This window comes from Orbicella faveolata, unplaced genomic scaffold, assembly GCF_042242905.1.
Source record: "Orbicella faveolata isolate gen_17 unplaced genomic scaffold, um_ofav_v1 contig_12, whole genome shotgun sequence".
Classification (NCBI taxonomy): Eukaryota; Metazoa; Cnidaria; class Anthozoa; order Scleractinia; family Merulinidae; genus Orbicella; species Orbicella faveolata.
In genome coordinates, this window is record NW_028301539.1 from 2,775,001 (window position 1) to 2,794,185 (window position 19,185).

General features: G+C 39.1%; 2 protein-coding genes and 1 pseudogene across 5 annotated transcripts in view; 1 reads left to right on the plus strand and 2 right to left on the minus strand.

Moving 5' to 3' along the window:
- LOC110054996 (uncharacterized) overlaps positions 1 to 3,537 on the plus strand; it is a 14,523-nt gene extending 10,986 nt beyond the window's left edge. For all 3 annotated transcript variants that reach the window (XM_089282037.1, XM_089282039.1, XM_089282038.1), the window contains 2 exons: positions 761 to 923; positions 1,260 to 3,537. In XM_089282037.1, coding sequence (XP_089138163.1) covers positions 761 to 923; positions 1,260 to 1,522 — 426 coding nt within the window. In that variant the 3' untranslated portion in view covers positions 1,523 to 3,537. The remainder of the gene's footprint in view (positions 1 to 760; positions 924 to 1,259) is intronic.
- Position 3,538: 1 nt separating this feature from the next.
- On the minus strand, positions 3,539 to 11,475 carry LOC110054998 (uncharacterized; annotated as a pseudogene). Its single transcript, XR_016205327.1, has 10 exons — positions 11,232 to 11,475; positions 10,845 to 10,905; positions 10,609 to 10,706; positions 8,229 to 8,621; positions 7,746 to 7,962; positions 5,744 to 7,095; positions 5,300 to 5,431; positions 4,888 to 5,024; positions 4,612 to 4,773; positions 3,539 to 4,080 (listed from the first exon to the last, which is right to left on the minus strand). The product of XR_016205327.1 is annotated as an uncharacterized LOC110054998 (transcript).
- A 3,218-nt stretch (positions 11,476 to 14,693) lies between these two features.
- Positions 14,694 to 17,826, minus strand: LOC149116106 (uncharacterized). The gene is made up of 2 exons (XM_089282040.1): positions 17,060 to 17,826; positions 14,694 to 16,829 (listed from the first exon to the last, which is right to left on the minus strand). The coding sequence occupies exons 1-2, from the start codon at positions 17,445 to 17,447 to the stop codon at positions 15,256 to 15,258; spliced, it is 1,962 nt and encodes a 653-aa protein (XP_089138166.1). The 5' UTR covers positions 17,448 to 17,826; the 3' UTR covers positions 14,694 to 15,255.
- Between the last annotated feature and the right edge of the window lie 1,359 nt (positions 17,827 to 19,185).

Consider the following 19,185-nt stretch of genomic DNA (forward strand, 5'->3'; position numbering starts at 1 on the left):
AGGAAATTTGATCATATCACCCCTGTCCTAAAACAGCTCCACTGGTTACCTGTTTGCTTCCGCATAATTTTTAAAATTCTCCTACTGGTCTACAAAGCTCTCAATGGAACAGCGCCTTACTACATCAGTGAATTACTTAAGTACAACACCTCTCAGCGGAAATTAAGATCGTCCTCTCAACACCTTCTGGCGACCCCGAAAGCTAGACTGAAAACATACGGAGAGAGAGCATTTGCTGTGGCGGCACCGAGACTATGGAACTCGATCCCACTTGAACTAAGATCCAGTAGTTCGATTGACATTTTTAAACAGCATTTAAAAACATAGCTTTTTAAACAAGCTTTTTAACTCTTTTAATTTTTAGATTATTTTTTTTATTATTTTTTTCCCCTCCCCTTTTTTAGCTTTTTAAATATATATTTTTTTATTTAATGTAAAGCGCCATGGACAAATAGTGGATTGGCGCTATATAAATACTTTATTATTATTATTATTATTATTATTATTATTATTATTATTATGATGATGATGATGATGAATGGGGAGGTTAAATAGTTTCACGATTAACTTGTCTCGGTATTAATCTAAAGTAAAGCGATAGTCTAATCGGGTTTATGTGATTTATAAACGAAGAGGGAGTATGCTTTATTTTATATACAACCTTCAGTGTGGGTAATGGTAGAAGGCATGAACACTCCATTTTTCAATCGAAGATGTGCTGTTTTTACAAGCAGTTTTTTTTTTCATTTTGATTCCATAGGAGACGCAGCAAGTAACCAGTCAGAGACAGGGTGGCAACGTAGCTGTGATAGGTGTTAAAATGGCTTCAGTGATGGGTGTGACATGGATTCTTGGGATTGCTGCAAACTTGAAAGCTTTATCATTCCTGTGGTACCCGTATGTGGTTTTGAACAGTCTTCAAGGTACACTCTTCTTTCCCATTTTCTTTTCCTTGTGATAGCAGTAAATCTTCGCTCATATCTAGATACCCCTAATTTGAAACATTCCCCTTAGATGGTAAAAGAAGGCGTTAAGAGAATAAAGATTACACAGGTCTGTTGAACTTTCTTCTGGCTCCACTTAATTTAGTAGCTGCATTTATCAAGGTATTGGTGCAAAATTATACAGTCGCAGAGTTCCCGAATTGGTTAGCTTTCCCATCAGTATCCCTAATTCAAGCCTCCTGTTAAAATTATTTAACATAGTTGCAGATGCTGCAGGTCATTCTAAGACAATTTACCCTTTTCAACTCCACACAGGACTGTTTATTTTCCTGTCATTTGCCGTCAGTGGAAGAGCTCTTGAATTGTACAAGAGTAAAGTGGCCGACATCTTGAAGGATCTGAGAACCAAAAGGGAAAACAACAAACAAAGCAGCTCTTCCTGTGACGCACAGTCTACAAATATCACATCTACTGGCAATCATGCCACATCTACCAGCAATCTTGCCACATCCACTGGCAATCTTGCCACATCTACTGGCAATCAAGATACGCGACAGATTGAAGATACAAGCTTGTAAATTGTAAATAAAATACACTCGTGTAAGCGTCGTAGACATATGTGAGTTAAATCAGATATCAGTGTACAATCGGCCTACTATATTTTTGTGCCGTATTTCGATGACACTGAAGAGCTTGTGAGAAATTTGAATGCATAACATTTTTCCTATGTGAAGTTAGCGTCTCACGGGGTAACGTGGTTACAAGCTGTTACAGTAGCAACGCCGGAAACATGTACGGACTAAAGTTAAAACAGGACACACGAGTCTAGTGTTATAAGACCGGAAAGTCACGTAGAAGGATTTAAAACGTCCAATTTGGTTGGAAACAAGTCCTTAAAATTAAGTAGATTCAAAACCATACGAGTAATCAATCGGTGCCGGCTCTAATCTATTTCTAGCTTTTGTTTATTTTTATTTTTTCTAGTTTTCTAGATTTTTCAGTTTGATTTAGTCCCGGGAATAAGCCGGCACTCGCGGTAGGCTCTGTTAAATTTAAATGAAAATAACGTAATCAGGCTCGGCTTGAATAGTTGTCCATGGGAGCTAGTGTTTCGGAAGAGCTGCCAATGATGGTTGCGATTTCAAACTTACCGTTATTCTAGATGTCCTTTCCAGGTCTTGTCAATGAGCACTAATGATTAGCCCCAAGGGAAACAGTGAGTTTTGTTTCCCTGAGACCCTCAGTGTTCCCCGAGGCGAAGCGTGGATATATGTAAGAAGATTGTTGTACCTCCCAACTCAAAAGTAGAAAACAACTGCGAAGAAATCGTTTGCTTTAAGCCGGCTGGCTCAAAAATTTGCCGCGGTTTCAAGGATCACGACCTGATCACGTGCGAGTCCAACGTTCATGTTTTTGTTTCCCTAGGGAGTTAGTGAGTTTTGACCCACGACACGTGACACGTTCTCCTCCAATTGGAAAACGTATTTGAGTTGGGAGGTATAACAATGCCTGTTGATGTACGTACATATATTTCTATTTAGTTTCGGGTTTAAATCGTTATTTTCTATTGTTTCATTTGATCCGTTAAGCCTATGAGCCATGTTAGAATTTCAATGTGTCGAAAATGGCATATTGACAAGGCTATCCAGGCTTGTACAGTGCAGGCAATTTTTAGTTATGCATTAAATCATATACTCCGGATCGGTACCTGCGGTCACAGAAATGCAAGAATGACTTGGTATCGAAGGTGCTCGGGTATTCTCATCTCCAACACTGCTTGCAGTCTGTTTTTCTCTCGCCCATCCCCTTGTCGTCTATATTCGCTTTTTTTTTATTGAATTCTGTTTTGTTTCATGTAAGATATCAAAAAATTGTAAACATTTCGCAACAACTTACGTGAAGAAAATTCAAAGTTTCATGTCAACCGCCATTCGGATGCGAAGCTTTATGCTTCATTCTTTCTCATACCACTTGATGAAACAACTTCGCAGCTGTAAAAATCAATGAAGCTGTTTGAATGAATGTGAAAGGCCTCAAAGAAAAGGTATGTGGTTTGTGACGAATAACATCGATTGGCATTCCATCGAGTGAGACTTCTAATGTTTATAAACATTAGGGCCGCTCATACTGCGCAGCGCGGACTGGAAATGATAAATAACAAAAGATCCGAGATCGCCTTTCTCTCCTTTTCTTTGCTTCTGACTACGCGTTCTGCATAATCACGACAACACTAGGAAGGGAGGACAACTGATTGACTAGCTTGGGCCCTAGCTAGCGACCGTAGTGCAAAACACCGGCAGGCAGTCGTCATGATAGTTGTTTGGCGAGACTTGGTCTTTTCTAAACTTGAATGTAATATAGGTTACGACCATGATCATTATATGCTGGTGGTCCTACTTAGCTTTCAAGGAGAAAACAGTGACACTTCATGATCTAACTACTTTCTCCTTGAAAAAATATAAAAAATGCTAATTTATTCCATATAGAATTGCAAGATCAACAGGGAACCGGCCACCTACATGTACATTTGTTAGAGCTGACAGCGGATTTTAACGAGGCCTTCGGAGTCAAATTAAAGAAATATGGGCTACTAGTTCCTGGCTGCTTCTTTTGCAAGGATGGTTCCGTAATTCTTTTATTACATAGATTCGTGTATAAAGTTACATGCAACCTTATATTTTGCATCTCGTGTACGGATCATGTACAACCATATATTGTCAATGACGGGCTGTATTAGTTCAGATGACCTGCACCTCTTTAAAACTTCTATTTTGATTCGTTCTTGTTTATCTGCACCTCTTTTGTTTTTAGGGCTAGGGGCATCGTTTGTGTTTTATACCTATTGTTTCATTTGGCCAATCATGAAGGCCCTTGTAAACGATGCGTGGTCGCCCTATTAGTTTATCGTCACATACAACACATGTGATGCCAACGACACAGCACTTGTCTATGATTCACAAGCGCGTATCTTGAGCATTATCAGGACTGTTTGTATCACAAGTGGATGGTACACGATCATTTCTTGCATGATTTGCGTCCTTCCCTGCTGTCAGATACCTCCGCATGTCGGTATGTTTCATTCTGTACAACTCTAGAGCCTTTCCACTTAGAGCAAATGACAAGAAAATAAACAAGCCTGTGTAGAGAAGAAATGAGTCATTATTAAACTGATACCATTGATAAATAACCCAACTCCGATAGTGGCTGGCGGGATCCAGCAAACAAGGGTGATGCAATACCTAGTGGTGATCACGTTCTTCTGATTTATCTTGCTTACGTCATAACCATAAAAAGTAGAGGAAGGACACGGCAATGTCCAATTCCCTCTATGAGATGCGCCTGCAAGGAATCATGGTAGTGGTAACTGTGGTATACATCGAAGCAAAAATCCAGTTCAAGATGATGAATATGACTACCATGATTCTCTGCGGGCACATCTCATTCAGGAAATTGGCCATTGTTTAATAGCCATATCACAGCACTTGCAGCCAAACGCGCGGCTGCAATGGCAGAACACAATTTCCCCTCAAGATACAGGAGCCAGGCCCCAGACCAGCTTACCCTCAACGGTAATGACACACGAAAAAAAATGGAGAATACATCTATTATTCTTTACTTTTTTAGGTTATAAGCATAACTAAAATCACAAATATAACGGGGAGATGACCTTGAAGGCTGTTTAGAACCACATACGGGTACCACAAGAATGACAAAACTTTCAAGTTTGCAGCAACCCCGAGAATCCATGTGACTCCCATCACTGAAGCCATTTAACACAAATCAGAGGTACGTTGGTACCGTGATGTTGATTGGTTACTTCCTGCGTTCTCTAAGGAAACAGAAAAGTAATAACTTGTGAGAGCCTGATACAGTGATTCAAGAAAACTACGGTAAGAATTTCTTTTTAAACATACAGCTCTATAATACACTGTTTTTTCCTCACCTTTCGTGTTTTAACGATATGAATCGCAGTGTGTCCTAAAGCAAACAGATTGAAGATCATCACCAGCGCAACAGGCAAAACAAATGAATAAAGAATAGCTTGAGGCTGTGATATGAAACATTCTTCCTCTCCCTGACCTGTTTATTTCAACCAAACCAAAATCATATGATTAGAACGTGTTCATTTTGGCATTTTGGTTAATAGCTGATACATGGTCATTGCGATGAACCATAACAACATCGATGAACAATTGTCAACGGAAGTGAATGTTTAATGTGCCATTTTATTTTTTCATCCATATTACTATGTTTCCATCAAAATTCGCTTTTGTCTTGTTTGTTAATTATAATGTTTAAAGATCGAATCAAACTGGTTAATCGTATAATCGTGTAGTCGGAAAACGTATACTTACCATAGCCAACAGATCCCTTTCTGATATGATCCAATAAAACACAGAGCAGGACGACTATGATGGGAGACCCCCAGGCATACAGACCATACCTCATGAGACGTTTGTTCAAGTTTTCATGCCGATTTGCCACACCTGTTTAAAATTATCAAGAAACGTAATCAGTCGAAAGCCATGGCAAGATAGATAGTAGACACAAAGACCGAGAGACTCATCCAGAGGCAGGCAGACCGACAGACAGACAGAGGGACAGACAAACGGAAACTAGCAGGAAGACAAACAGACAGACAGATAGACGAAAGAAGACTGTTCTTTAAAGTAATAGGTTGTTATATATATAAGCAAGCCATCCAATGTGTCATTCAGTTGTGACAAATATAATATCTATACTTCGTCACGTGTACTTCGTTAGGGGTGAATGAAGTGACTACTGCTTGGTCAACTTACCTGAAGTAGTAAATATCCGATGGACGTCATAAGCCATAACATTCATCCACGCGAAGGAGGACAGAGCAAAGAAATGAAGAAGAGCTGCAACCGCCAAGCACAACTCTTGGCTGTCATTTTTAATCGCTGAAAAGAAGACACTTTGGTACAGCAACAGAGAGAATGTCAGGTTGATAATGATCTTCCCAGGTAAGTTGCGGAGTTCAGCAAATACAAGATAAGTAATCAGCAGAAGAACAAGAGAAACCACCGACACTATGCAGCCGATTGAGGTGAGAAGTTGGAGAGATGCTAGTGTTTTAATGATTTTGCATTTGTCGATTTCTTTTTCTGATCCAGATCTTGTTGGGTTTCTTGAGAAATTCACGCAAAGCAGTAATATCTTGTCACGTATCAAGTAAGTCATATTGCTGTACATCTTCTTATGAAGTTTCAAGTAGACAGATCCGTTAGATAGCTTCACATAATCCTTGTTATTGAATGCTATGAAAGTACAGTTTGGATGCAATCCTGTGCTGTTTCCTCGGTTCTCCTCGGTTTTGTTGTCCTTCCCATGACCTGCAGTTTGTGATTCAGTCGAGACAATCTTTTGGCAGGTCCCCATGTAAGGATCATACACCTCGTCAAGGGAACAGGACAACTCTTTTTTCGTTGTCTTTACCACATTCTTTTGCCTATCTTCTACTACAACACTGTACTTAGATGTGGAACTGAAATCAAAGAGGATAGTGAGGGGAGGCGATCCCCCACCACTAGCAGATTGGCATTCAGTTTCCAGATCATTTGGCTTAAAACCGTTGCACAGAGCACACTGTGGGTTTCGAAATCGTCTCTTTTCGCGATCCAAACAGACTGGGAAAGCGTACCTCAAACAATCTGTTTGGCAGTAAGACTCGTTTTTAACGTGACTGATGTTGTGGCAATCTTGGAACCGAGGAATGCATCGTCTTAAATAGTTAAGTTGATATTGTTTAGGTGTTTTATCAACTGAGCAGTTTTGATGGAAAAGTACCATGCCACTGCTTAAATCGAATTCTGTCGCATTAAACCAAGTTTCGCAATCGAATTGTAACTTCCAATACGTTGTATTTACGGCGCCATTGCATCTAGCACAAAACACATTTTTATACGTCACCAGACTGTCTTCGTCGAACACCGGTAAATTCCTCAAAAAGTTACTGTAATCCTCATCCTGGCATTTTTGGCGCACGTTTTTTTCCGTCCAGTTTTGTGGGCACTTGTTCCGAACTGCGTAGCCAGTGTATTTTGCTTGGATTGGGCGGGTTTTGAGTGCTAAGCAGGTTTCATTCACACTCAGAGGGCTGGTCTGAGGATTAACATATTTTCTGCATCTGTAAAATGAAAACAAGAAATTAAACTTGTGGGGACCATTTTTTTTTACACTTCTCAGCTCCTTGCGTAACATAAGTCCGACACCATCGCTTTCCGTCTGATCCTGGACATGGCTGCATTCTTAGCAGCAGCTCAAGTTGTTTTACGTGTAGCTAAGTGTAAATGAAAGACACTACCCATCTAAGTGGAAATGATTTTTAATGAGAATTTTGTCGCACATGGAGGTGGAAACTTTTGTCACAATTCATCAATAACACTAATTACCGTACAGAGTGAAAACAACAAAATTTACTTGTGTAAAATTGCCCTCTTTTTGTTACATTTGTGTTTCTTTCTATTTTCCCCCAAATGTGCCTGGATCTTCAACATCATGCAATATTGAGGCTACTGTTGACAATTGATAGCTGACAAGGAGCTCGAGCTTATCGCTCTAGTTAAAATCTAAAAGCTAAAACAGAGTACAGACTCAAAGTTTTATTTAAAAAAATTGACAACGATCTAAGGTACTTTCGTATTTAGATTCTGATTTTGGCAAGTCACAATTGAAACATTCCATACTGCGCTAAATCGTTTCACTCTTATATCAATCTTGTTTGACTCAAGTTCAACCAATCGAAGGATAAAATATATACCACAAATTAAAACTTACAATGAATCGAAGTCAAAACAACAGTCACCGAACTCGTCACAGAGTTTGTCGCAATGGCATCTGGGTAAATGACTGTCCGGAAGTGGGGTAACTGAGACGTTTCTTTGTTGCGCTCCACACCGATTGACGCAAGTGTACTTATGGAAGTCATCATAGCTCCGGAAACAGCGATATAGGAAAAGGCGGACTTCTTCATCCCACCTCGGTCCAAGAAAGCCTGAAAAGGAACAAAAAAATCAGTGTTAACTAGACTGCGTAGCCTCATTCGAGCTGCACAATGCTTAAAACTGCAATTCAGGAACACGAATTCTTATTTTATTATTATTACGTACTGTAAGCCTCCGTGACTTAAATGCAACATTATAATAAGTTCCGTCCGTCTTATATTGTTAATTTCTAATCCTATGCTGAAAAGCATACTTCATATTATAGTTCTGAATTTTTAATAATGTTTCCCACATAAAAATGCATTAGCCTCCATACCGTCGGCCGGGACAACATCTGTACTGCATCTATGACTTAACGAACTCAGGAAAAACGAGTCAGGAGAAGGCCCAGTGGGGGAAGGAGCTGTTGTTGATGCAGTAGAACCACCAACGGCGGATGATGTTTTACCATCTACATCGTCAGAAGTAGTAGGTGGTAACGATGCACCATGGCCAGGTATTGGAGATGGAGGGGACGGTTGAGATGGTGGGGATGGAGAGGTCGGTTGAGATGGTGGAGACGGCGGATGCCCATCAGAAGGCGATGAAGGAGGAGATGGGGGATGACCGCCAGTTGACAATGGGGATGGTGGTCCTGGAAGTATTCCAAGAGGTCCTGGAGGACTGTCAAGAGGTAGAGATGGAGACAGCGTCGTCGGATGCTGGTAATCTGATAAAAAAGACAAGGAATAGGGATGGAATCAGGACTGTCAGAAGAAATTAAATTATACGTTTGACAGATGAAAACAAAAATGAAACAGGTGGCTGAACAGTACTAAGCAAAGACTAGTAAACATTACAGCAGGGAGACATGTAAATCCTCTAGTAAAAGGTCGTAAAAATGTCTTCCAAAAGGAAACTTATTAAAGCCAAAAGACAGGCCTAGACACTAAAAGGTAAACTAAATTAGGCACAGTAATGAATGAGTTGCCGGTAATCGGATACCCGTGTTTGCGCGAAGAACTCTGGGATCGTCAGGGGGCAAACATTGCTAGTCGCTGGAAGGAAATGTATGGCGAAAAGTTGCTTCGAGGGAAAAGAAAACGATTTTTGAGAGAGATCAACGCTTTTTCGCCGTCGTTTTTATCGCGAATGGATTTGGACAATGTTGATATGTGGAATATGTAAGTTTTTGTTTGAATAACCGTGAAATATGTGATAAAACCTACCGATAAAATCCGTTGCTTGCGTGAGGTTTAATTGTGAAATTTGCATCGCGTAATGGTCTGAAAATATTACAAAATTAATTAGGTATAAATCGAGAGGAAATAACCCAGTAGAGCCTTTTAAGTTGTGTACAGGCTGCTTTTGGCTTATTTGAAAGCTCAGTCATACAAATAATACTGGAAATAAGCCCGGTCGTGATCATTGTACTGTCTGGGGTTGATTTAATGACAAATGAGTCCGCGCGGCTCATGCTGTGTGGCTGCTGTGTTGCTCAAAGCCTTTGTTTTGCTTTTACAAGCACGTATTTCAGTGATTTTCCTTTTCTATAACAGATCAAGGGTGGCTCCTTGAATATATCTCTGAGTATTTGTGTTTAAAAGTGCCATTTGTGCGTGATTATGCTTTCCAAAGTTTGGTATTGACGGTTGAGCGAAATTGCCCGACACAAAGGGTAGTAGTTCCTTCTGCAATTTTCGATTTCTGTTTTACAGCTTCTTTTCTGTCTTTATATTTAACTTCTCGGAATGTCTTTTCTACCATTTGCTCCGGGTAGCCTCTCGAGATCAGGCGTGTATTGAAATTTTCAATATTCTCTTCAATGTATTTCACAATAAACCTCACGCAAGCAAAAGGGAGTTTATCGGTAAATTGCATCACTTATTTCACGGTTATTCAAACAAAATCTTACATTTTCCATGTATCAACATTGCCAAAATCCATTTGCGATAAAACAACGGCGAAAAAGCGTTGATCTTTCCCCAACACCATGTTTTTGGGCGTCAGAACAACTTCCCACCATACATTTCCTTCTAGCGACTTGCAATGTTTGCCCCCTGACGATCCCAAAGTTCTTTGCGCAAACACGGGTATCCGATTACTGGCAACTCATTCATTTACGTTTTTTTGCCAGAAGAATTAAAAAAAAGCTCTATTGTGAAAAGAATAGCTGATTGACTACCAGGAAAGTCTCAAATTTGCATAATGTGCCACAGCAATTTGAAAATGAATGCTTCCTGCTACAACTGACAAGATTAGGTTTAATTCTTGCAAAATTTGAAACACTATTTAGATTAGTGATAAGTTAATAAAGATGGTGAATTTTACGCTCGGTAATGAAATGTGAAGGTGAATTAATCAACATGACACGAGCTTGGGATAAAGAAAAATTCTGAGTCCCCGACAGGAATAGAGCGCCCGGCCGGTGTTTGGGAGGTCATGGGTTCGATTCCAGTCGGGGACTCAGAATTTTTTTTTTTGTCCCACGCTCGTTTCATGTTGATTAATTCACCTTCACTATTTAGATTATTTTGGCGTCAGGTTTAAAACTCCTTACAATGTGTTCGAGGAAGAGATGCAGCTGTTAGGAATCAGTGAGATATTGAATTTTGCACAGATGTACATCTCATCGTGAGAGAGCCGTGCAGACTGTCAGTACCGAGCGAGGCAAAAATGCTGCAATAGCGATTTACAGTCAAGATATATTCAGTCACCTGTAAGCTGTCCTTTATTTTCTCTCCAGTAACAACCAAGAAGAAGAAATGATATAGTGCCAAGACGGTAAAGGATCAACAGCATTTTAAGCACGTACCTGAAAATTTAAAGACACCAAGCCCAGCATTTACAGCATTAATTATTAAGTATTTACAGAAAGCTGAGACTCGAGGAAGAAAAAGAGGAAAAAAATTTACTTGTGTTGAGAGACAGTTCTTCAATTTTTTGTGTTTACCTTCGATTCTCTTATGTGCTTTTGGCGGCAATCAGATCACCATGCAGCTGTTGATACACTGCTGAAAAAGTAATTAAAAAGTCTTTTTTTATAGCTATAGCTGGCTTGTTTATGTTAGGAAACACAAATAACTGATATTGAATATCGGAAATATACCATTACAAACTGTTCTCCCTGTTTCGTTAATATGTTATCGATAATTAGTTTTAACCAATTTCTGTTACTGAGATAGTTTTAGTCGGTTACCGATGCTCGGATTTAGGCCATGGGAAGTACCTTACTCCAATTTTCAAGTCTTCAAGTCTTTACGTCTTCACACTATAAATTGGTAATGTGAACTTATATATGGCTATGTCAGCACTTGCTTATAAATGTAGCCAAACGTACCTCTCAAGGTTTAACGTTGAGAATATCGTATCTCGACGCTTAAATCCACGCTTTTGAGACTGTGCAATGGTCAGCCACACTGAGCTTCAGATATTACTTTTTATATATTAAACCCTGTGGAATAAATTATTAGTCAAATTTGCAAACAGGTGTTGATATTGAATTTTAAAGCAGTAGTCTACAACTAAGAAGTATATTTAAAAAAAGAAAAACGGTACAATTTTTGCCCTCTGCTTCACCGACGTGTCGGATATAAAAAACTCTCTTCTCACTATCTGAAACAGTTTGAAAACTTACCTCAATGGATGTTTTTGCTTTAACAACGCAACGCTTGAAGCTCGGATGATGAGGTATTCGATTTCAGGCAACAATCTGACAAAACTGTATAAATTGGTTTTTACTTATATCTACATTTTGACTCCCTGTTGAGGTTCAATGAAATACTTAGTGTCTTTGAAAGATATCAATCATCGGAACATCCGGAGTTACTTTTGACTACTACAAAAGCTTATTGATGTTGCTGAAATTAAAGTAGTTAAAAAGGAAACTTGTGTTGAACAAGAAGATCTGTTAGATCTTATAACCGCGCTTTTAAAATTTAACTGTTTTCTTAGCACTACAGTCGCAACGCAGTGTAGATTCCAAAGCAATCCTTCATGATTCATTGATTACTGTAGACACCACATTACTTGATCAACACAAACTGTATTATTGCACCATCAGTCGTAACCGGTGTGAAATCTCCGATGACGTAATAGTCTTGATCTGGAACTTTCTTCGGGATATGTACGGGCATGAAGATACGAACACTATTACAAACCGCTTTCTTTCTTTAAAGTCACGATTAAATTAAATTGTTTTTTTCCCTTGAGTTAAGGGTTAGCAAAGAAGTCACACAAGTCACATAATTCAAGAATTGCGTTATCTACGGCTATCTTTAGTAGGGTGGTTATTTCCCTATCAATGACGTAATCTTTGCACGTTCTGACAAGTTCTTTGCTTGGCTTGCAAATATTTAATTTTCCTTCCGATCTATGAACTGGCTGCGATGAAACAGCCAAAGGATTTACTTCATTTGCCTAAAACCGCAAGAAATACTGGGAAAATTACAAATAAATTAATGACCGTCGCTTCTGCCGAAATAAACTTGCAAAGTAAACACGATCTTATTTGTCACGTAGCGAAAGTGAAAGCTGCAACGTCAGCGCATTCCATGGCTGACGTAATACCTTTTTTCAGCGTATTTATTATTCCCTTTAAATCCAACGCTTTGATAAAAAAAAAAAAAAGAAAATATATTTTACCCACAAAAAAGAAAACAATATCCGTAAAATTGTCCGTGTATTTATGTTTTAACAGCTTCTGCCGCAAAAACATCACACGTTGCGTGACTCAAAGTTTGGCCGAGCGGAGGTCTGCGTCTGGTCACCGACAAAAAAAAAAAACAAGAAGATCTGTTAGATCTTAAAACCGCGCTTTTAAAATTTAACTATTTTCTTAGCACTACAGTTGCAACGCAGTGTACATTCGAAAGTAATCCTTGATGATTCATTGATTACTGTAGACATCACATCACTTGATCAACACAGACTGTACTATTGCACCATCAGTCGTAGCCGTTGCGAAATTTCCGATGACGTAATAGTCTTAATCTGGAACTTTCTTCGGGATACGTATGGGCATGAAGATACGAACACTATTAACAACAGCTTTCTTTCTTAAAAATCACGATTAAATTAAATTGTTTTTTCCCTTGAGTAAAGGGCTAGCAAAGAAGTCACACAAGTCACATAATTCAAGAATTGCGTTATCCACGGCTATCTTTAGTACGGTGGTTATTTCCCTACCAATGACGTAATCCTTGCACGTTCTGACAAGTTCGCTGCTTGGCTTGCAAATGTTTAATTTTCCTTCCGATCTATGAACTCGCTGCGATGAAACAGCCAAATAATTGACTTCATTTGCCTAAAACCACAAGAAATACTCGCAAAATTACAAATAAATTAATGAACGTCGCTTCTGGCGAAATAAACTTGCAAAGTAAACACGATCTTATTTGTCACGTAGCGAAAGTGAAAGCTGCAACGTCAACGCATTCCATGGCTGATGTAATACCTTTTTTTAGCGTGTTTATTATTCCCTTTAAATCCAACGCTTTGATAAAACGAAAAGAAAAAATATATTTTTTCCACAAAAAAGAAAACAATATCCGTAAAATTGTCCGTGTATTTATGTTTTAACAGCTTCTGCCGCAAAAACATCACACGTTGCGTGACTCAAAATTTGGCCGAGCGGAGGTCTGCGTCTGGTCACCGACAAAAAAAAAAATAACAAGAAGATCTGTTAGATCTTATAACCGCGCTTTTAAAATTTAACTGTTTTCTTAGCACTACAGTCGCAACGCAGTGTACATTCCAAAAGCAATCCTTGATGATTCATTGATTACTGTAGACACCACATTACTTGATCAACACAAACTCTATTATTACACCATCAGTCGTAACCGGTGTGAAATCTCCGATGACGTAATAGTCTTAATCTGGAACTTTCTTCGGGATACGTATGGGCATGAAGATACGAACACTATTAACAACAGCTTTCTTTCTTAAAAATCACGATTAAATTAAATTGTTTTTTCCCTTGAGTAAAGGGCTAGCAAAGAAGTCACACAAGTCACATAATTCAAGAATTGCGTTATCCACGGCTATCTTTAGTACGGTGGTTATTTCCCTACCAATGACGTAATCCTTGCACGTTCTGACAAGTTCGTTGCTTGGCTTGCAAATATTTAATTTTCCTTCCGATCTATGAACTGGCTGCGATGAAACCGTCAAAGGATTTACTTCATTTGCGTAAAACCACAAGAAATACTCACAAAATTACAAATAAATTAATGACCGTCGCTTCTGCCGAAATAAACTTGCAAAGTAAACACGATCTTATTTGTCACGTAGCGAAAGTGAAAGCTGCAACGTCAGCGCATTCCATGGCTGACGTAATACCTTTTTTTAGCGTATGTATTATTCCCTTTAAATCCAACGCTTTGATAAAACGTAAAGAAAATATATTTTACCCACAAAAAAGAAAACAATATCCGTAAAATTATCCGTGTATTTATGTTTTAACAGCTTCTGGCGGAAAAACATCACACGTTGCGTGACTCAAAGTTTGGCCGAGCGGAGGTCTGCGTCTGGTCACCGACAAAAAAAAAAATAATAAACCACGGGTAAACCTAGAACCGCGCTCGGCCCATGGCCGCGCGGTTAATAATAAACCCCGGGTAAACCTAGAACCGCGCTCGGCCCATGGCCGCGCGGTTAAAAAATAAACCACGGGTAAACCTAGAACCGCGCTCGGCCCATGGCCGCGCGGTTAATTAAGGCGGGGGTATACCTGAAAAAATGCAACTTTTTTGAACTCTTATACCAGTCAGGATATAATTCCAAACCACAGACAACTATATATCATTGGAAAGCTATTTAATCAAAGATTATAAAATTTGCTGTTTTAGTGACACCCCTTGCATGTATCACGTGACACGGGCTGGTCAAACTGCCGCCTGCTGTGCATGACTGATGTGTAGTTGAGCAAAAATATCTCATTCTGGGCTACAGAAAACTGTGTGTTTTTCATATTATCTTACAGAATACATACTGTTAGTGGTAATAAGCGATGGGATTTGCTCAGTTGTAAATTTGCACAAAAAAGCAATAGTATCAAGTTACAAGATCAAAATTAGGTAAAATTTGAATTTTTGATGCTCAACAATTTCTTTACTTTAACTCCTACCACAAAATCCATCGCTTATTACCATCAACACACTAAGAAGTATTTACCTTGACAATTTCAGCTCAATATCTCAAATCCATCTTGAGATATCTTTGCTCAAAGGCGGAATATCAACATTTTAAGAAATAGTGCTTTAAAGTCAATAAACACAAATAAAAGACAGTATCAATCGAACTGTGTTCCCAATAAGTGTCAAACAGTACATGTTCTCATTATTTGAGTCTGGGGAAGTAAATTAAAAGCCGCCGGCCTCATAAGTGATGCCCTCCATCTCACGGAGGGCTTCTTCCCGCCTTGTGGGAACAAGTGATAGGCCCTGGCGACGCTTCTTCTCCTTTGTTGTTGCCTGGCTATCAGCCTTACAAAGTCTCTTCTTGTCCTTGATGTGTATTAAGCTGCTTGTATAGGACCCATGTGGAATAGAAAGTCTTTCCATAATTTTCTTTCTGCTTTCTGCTCCTTTATGGAAGTGACATACTGCAGATGCAGCTGCACAGCGCACCACTTTGGCTCCATGGTGCTTATGTTTCGGGCACCTGACCCAAACCATTGATATAATGCACTCATTGGGGTTTTGGGTTGATCCCCTTACACATCTCTCAAGAAGCTTGGAATCACTGAGAGTAAGAAATGTTGGTTTCAACAGTTCCAAAAACACCACTGGCAAACAGTCATCCCCTTTGTATGTTTTTGTGCCTGTTGCCTGGTCCTGTTGCCACTTGCACCATGAGTTCTCTCCCACTGGACAGAATCTATGTTGCTTTGTAGGATTGTCTGATTTGACACTGTGATGTAGTATGGCAACAGTGTTCTTTTTCATTGCATACACAGCAACATCTACTTCCCTTTCTGAGGGATTTGCCTTTGAGAGAGTGTTTTGACGGATAGCCAAGCCATAATACTTTTGAAGTTGTTTTATCTTGCCTTCAGTCAGCCGGCCATGACCACCAATGGGCTTTCCATCCTCAAGTTTTCCTTTTGTTCGAGATTTTAGGTTCAGGAGGTGTTTTCCCATCCTCTTTTGGACATGGCCTACACAGTCAAGCTTTACAACTTTGCAATCACTGCTGTACAAATTCTCAACAGCATTGAACGCTTTACTGTCCCCATCTGATACCATCCATTTGTACCGAATGTTATGCAGCTCTATGGATCTCTTCCACAGAATTTCAGCTCCCTCAGCTTCCATTGCTGGTGAACTCCCTTTAAAATTTATATCGCATTCCCCGGATGCCAAATGTTCTCTTCTCCACTCTTCAAATCGCTCATTGTCGTCTTCACACTGACTTTTCTTCAATGCACACTTTTGACATGCTTTTGACAAAACATGGTAATCTAGTACCTCACCTGTGTCCACTGAAACCACAAAAACCACACCTGTCAATGAGGTGAAGCCCCTTTTGGCCCACGTGCCATGAAAACTTACTGCCGCATCTATAACATTTCCAGTATCAGACTCTCCATTCTCCTCCGTGATAAGCTTTCGAAGCTTCTGGCCTGCACTCAAGAGTTCTTCTTTGGTCACACTTTCTAAGACATCTAAAATAGTCTCCACCTGCTTGTAATAGGCCCTCTTAGACAGACATGGCATGTTCATAATACTGCAGAATGATGCAAGTCCTTCGTAACCACAACCAGTCTCAATTGAGTGGTAGACAGCCCTTCTGTTTACGTCAAATGACTTTCCTCTTTTGGAGATGTTGACTGAGGTGTGTAATGTGGTGTCTTCATCACAACCATCACAGCATATGGAAAGATCAGACATCAGCCCTGCACGCCTACCAGTGTTCTCTTCAATAGTCAGATTCCCTAAAACCAATTATAGTGTATTTAAAAAACAGATACATTCTTCAAAAATGTAAAAGCAACCAAAAATTTTATTGTCATATACCCCCTATACCCACTGCTCCCACAATACTAATGCACAATAATTTTTAAAATATATAAAATTTGCTTACATACATTTATATTTATAATTTCAATTTCAAACACATTTGGTTAAATAAACTGTCCTACAAGTTTCATGTTGCTTTACTCACCTTCCTCGCATCTGTGCACATTGGAAAGGACTGAAGATAAGTTCTTCAAATGGACCAGTCTGTAACCATCCTCTGCCTCCACTAATTTAGTTTTCTTAGTTTCTGTTTCGCTTTCTGAGCTTTCAGAACTGTCATCTTCGGAGTTGTACAGCTTCATCTTCTTTCTAGATGCACTCTCCGGTTGATCAAGCTCCGTGTCTGAGCCTTCCATGTCACTTGTTTCCAATAACTCCTCGTGACTCTCGTGGGGCATCTCCGGTTTTGAGCGAGCAATTTCATCCTCTTCCAACACTGGTTTTTCCACCGATTTTGCGTACCAAGGAACCCCACTAAACGCTTTTCCTTTCCGTGTTTTTCTGAAACGACTTCTATGCCTTTTCCCAGCCATATTCAACCAAAAATATTCCTATATGTCTATACTCCGACCTCCAATGCTCCCACAGCTAAAATTCTATACCATAATGCAATTGGCAATACCCCACTTCATGTAAGAGGTAACAGAGAATGCCCTATTTGACAGTGGTTCGATTTTCGCGCTTTCCTGGGGATTCAAGAGGTAGTAAACAAGAGAAAAACAAAAGTTATCATTCCCGTTGCCATGGCAACGCGATTTTTATAGATCACCTCGTCCAATAAAGTGCCTCGCTGACGTTAAATTATTAAAAATAGTCAAAAAATTCATTTGTCAATGGAAAGGTAAATAGTAAAAGATGTGTATTCCAACGAAAATTTTTTTTCCATTTTTCCACCAAATTTCAGGTAGACCCCCGCCTTAATAACACGCACAACAAACATTTCTTACTTGAAGGGAAAAAGGATCTATTTATACGCATTTGATTTTTATTCGCGAAAAAAAAAACTTTCTTGCTAGATTTTACTAGAATTAGGTCTTATTAACCGAGCAGGAAGTCTGTATGGGAGGATCTTGACCGAGTGAGGTCTGTACACACAACCGAGGTCAAGATTCTCACATACAGACCGGCTAAGCTCGGTTACTAAGATGTTCTTTCGTACGTCAAACAAGTAAAATTTAATAAATTTAATGCTGACTGGTTTGTAATAGCTGACATTTTGCTTGCGAACTGCGATGAGCTAAACGTAAATCTGCTCGCCCTCTTTACTTTTTTGTTATCTTCCATAATAAGAATATTTTCTGGAACTAATACTACTAGAAGAAAATATGCAATAGTTTTGCACTTAGTTTGCAACTTTTTTCATTGCAAAATGTAACCGGTCCACCGAGGTCTAGATGTCGGTCTAAATGAGAATAAATACCCCCTCTCACTATTTCATTTTTCTGACATTGACTTGTTAAAAGAGAAAATAGTAATATGGCAATAATCTCAATGTTTTTCAAAAGGAAAACTGAAGACAAAGAGTTAAGTTAACTAAATCTAGTATATTAAATGGCATACTAACTTTTTCACGGTCGTCACCTGTTTGTTCTCCATACTTTCCGGACAAGATGCTTAAATTTGACTTTCTATTTATCCTTCTCTGGCGACATCTTTTATCATCTGCGGTTGACCATCAAATTAACTGGCCTGAGCAAGTCATACGTGCTTTTTCTAGCTCATTTCGATTTCCTCCAGCAATAGTTTTTGATGGGCGCGATTCTGTAATGCCGATTATCTGTGCAGTTTATTTATTGAAAGGTTCTTGAACTGCCTAAGGTAGACTGTTCGACGTACCGTCATCTTGCATATTCTGAGCACGCAGGGAAAGGCAAACGGTTCTGTTGCAAGATACGCTTGCTCAGTCGTATAATCTCTTAATTTGCTAGGGCTAATATCCACACATTCAGTTGAAATATATATACACCCAGTTTAAACAATAACCCCGACTTTGCTCAAAGCCATGTGATGAATCTATGCTTCATACAAGTAGAGCAAACGATGAGGTATAATATAGATGGCAAAATTATCCCAAAATATAATATCGCTCGAAATGAAGTCTCTGTAATCCTTTTTTTTTTTCAATTCGGTTTTCAATTTTTTATTCTGCAAACAACCATTTTCTTGTAAACTCAAGCAAAACTGACTGTTTATTTAAGTTCTACTTCAGTGCAGATTTCAACAAAGAAGCGTTTACATATCTAATATACGAAATTATAAGAGTATAAAACC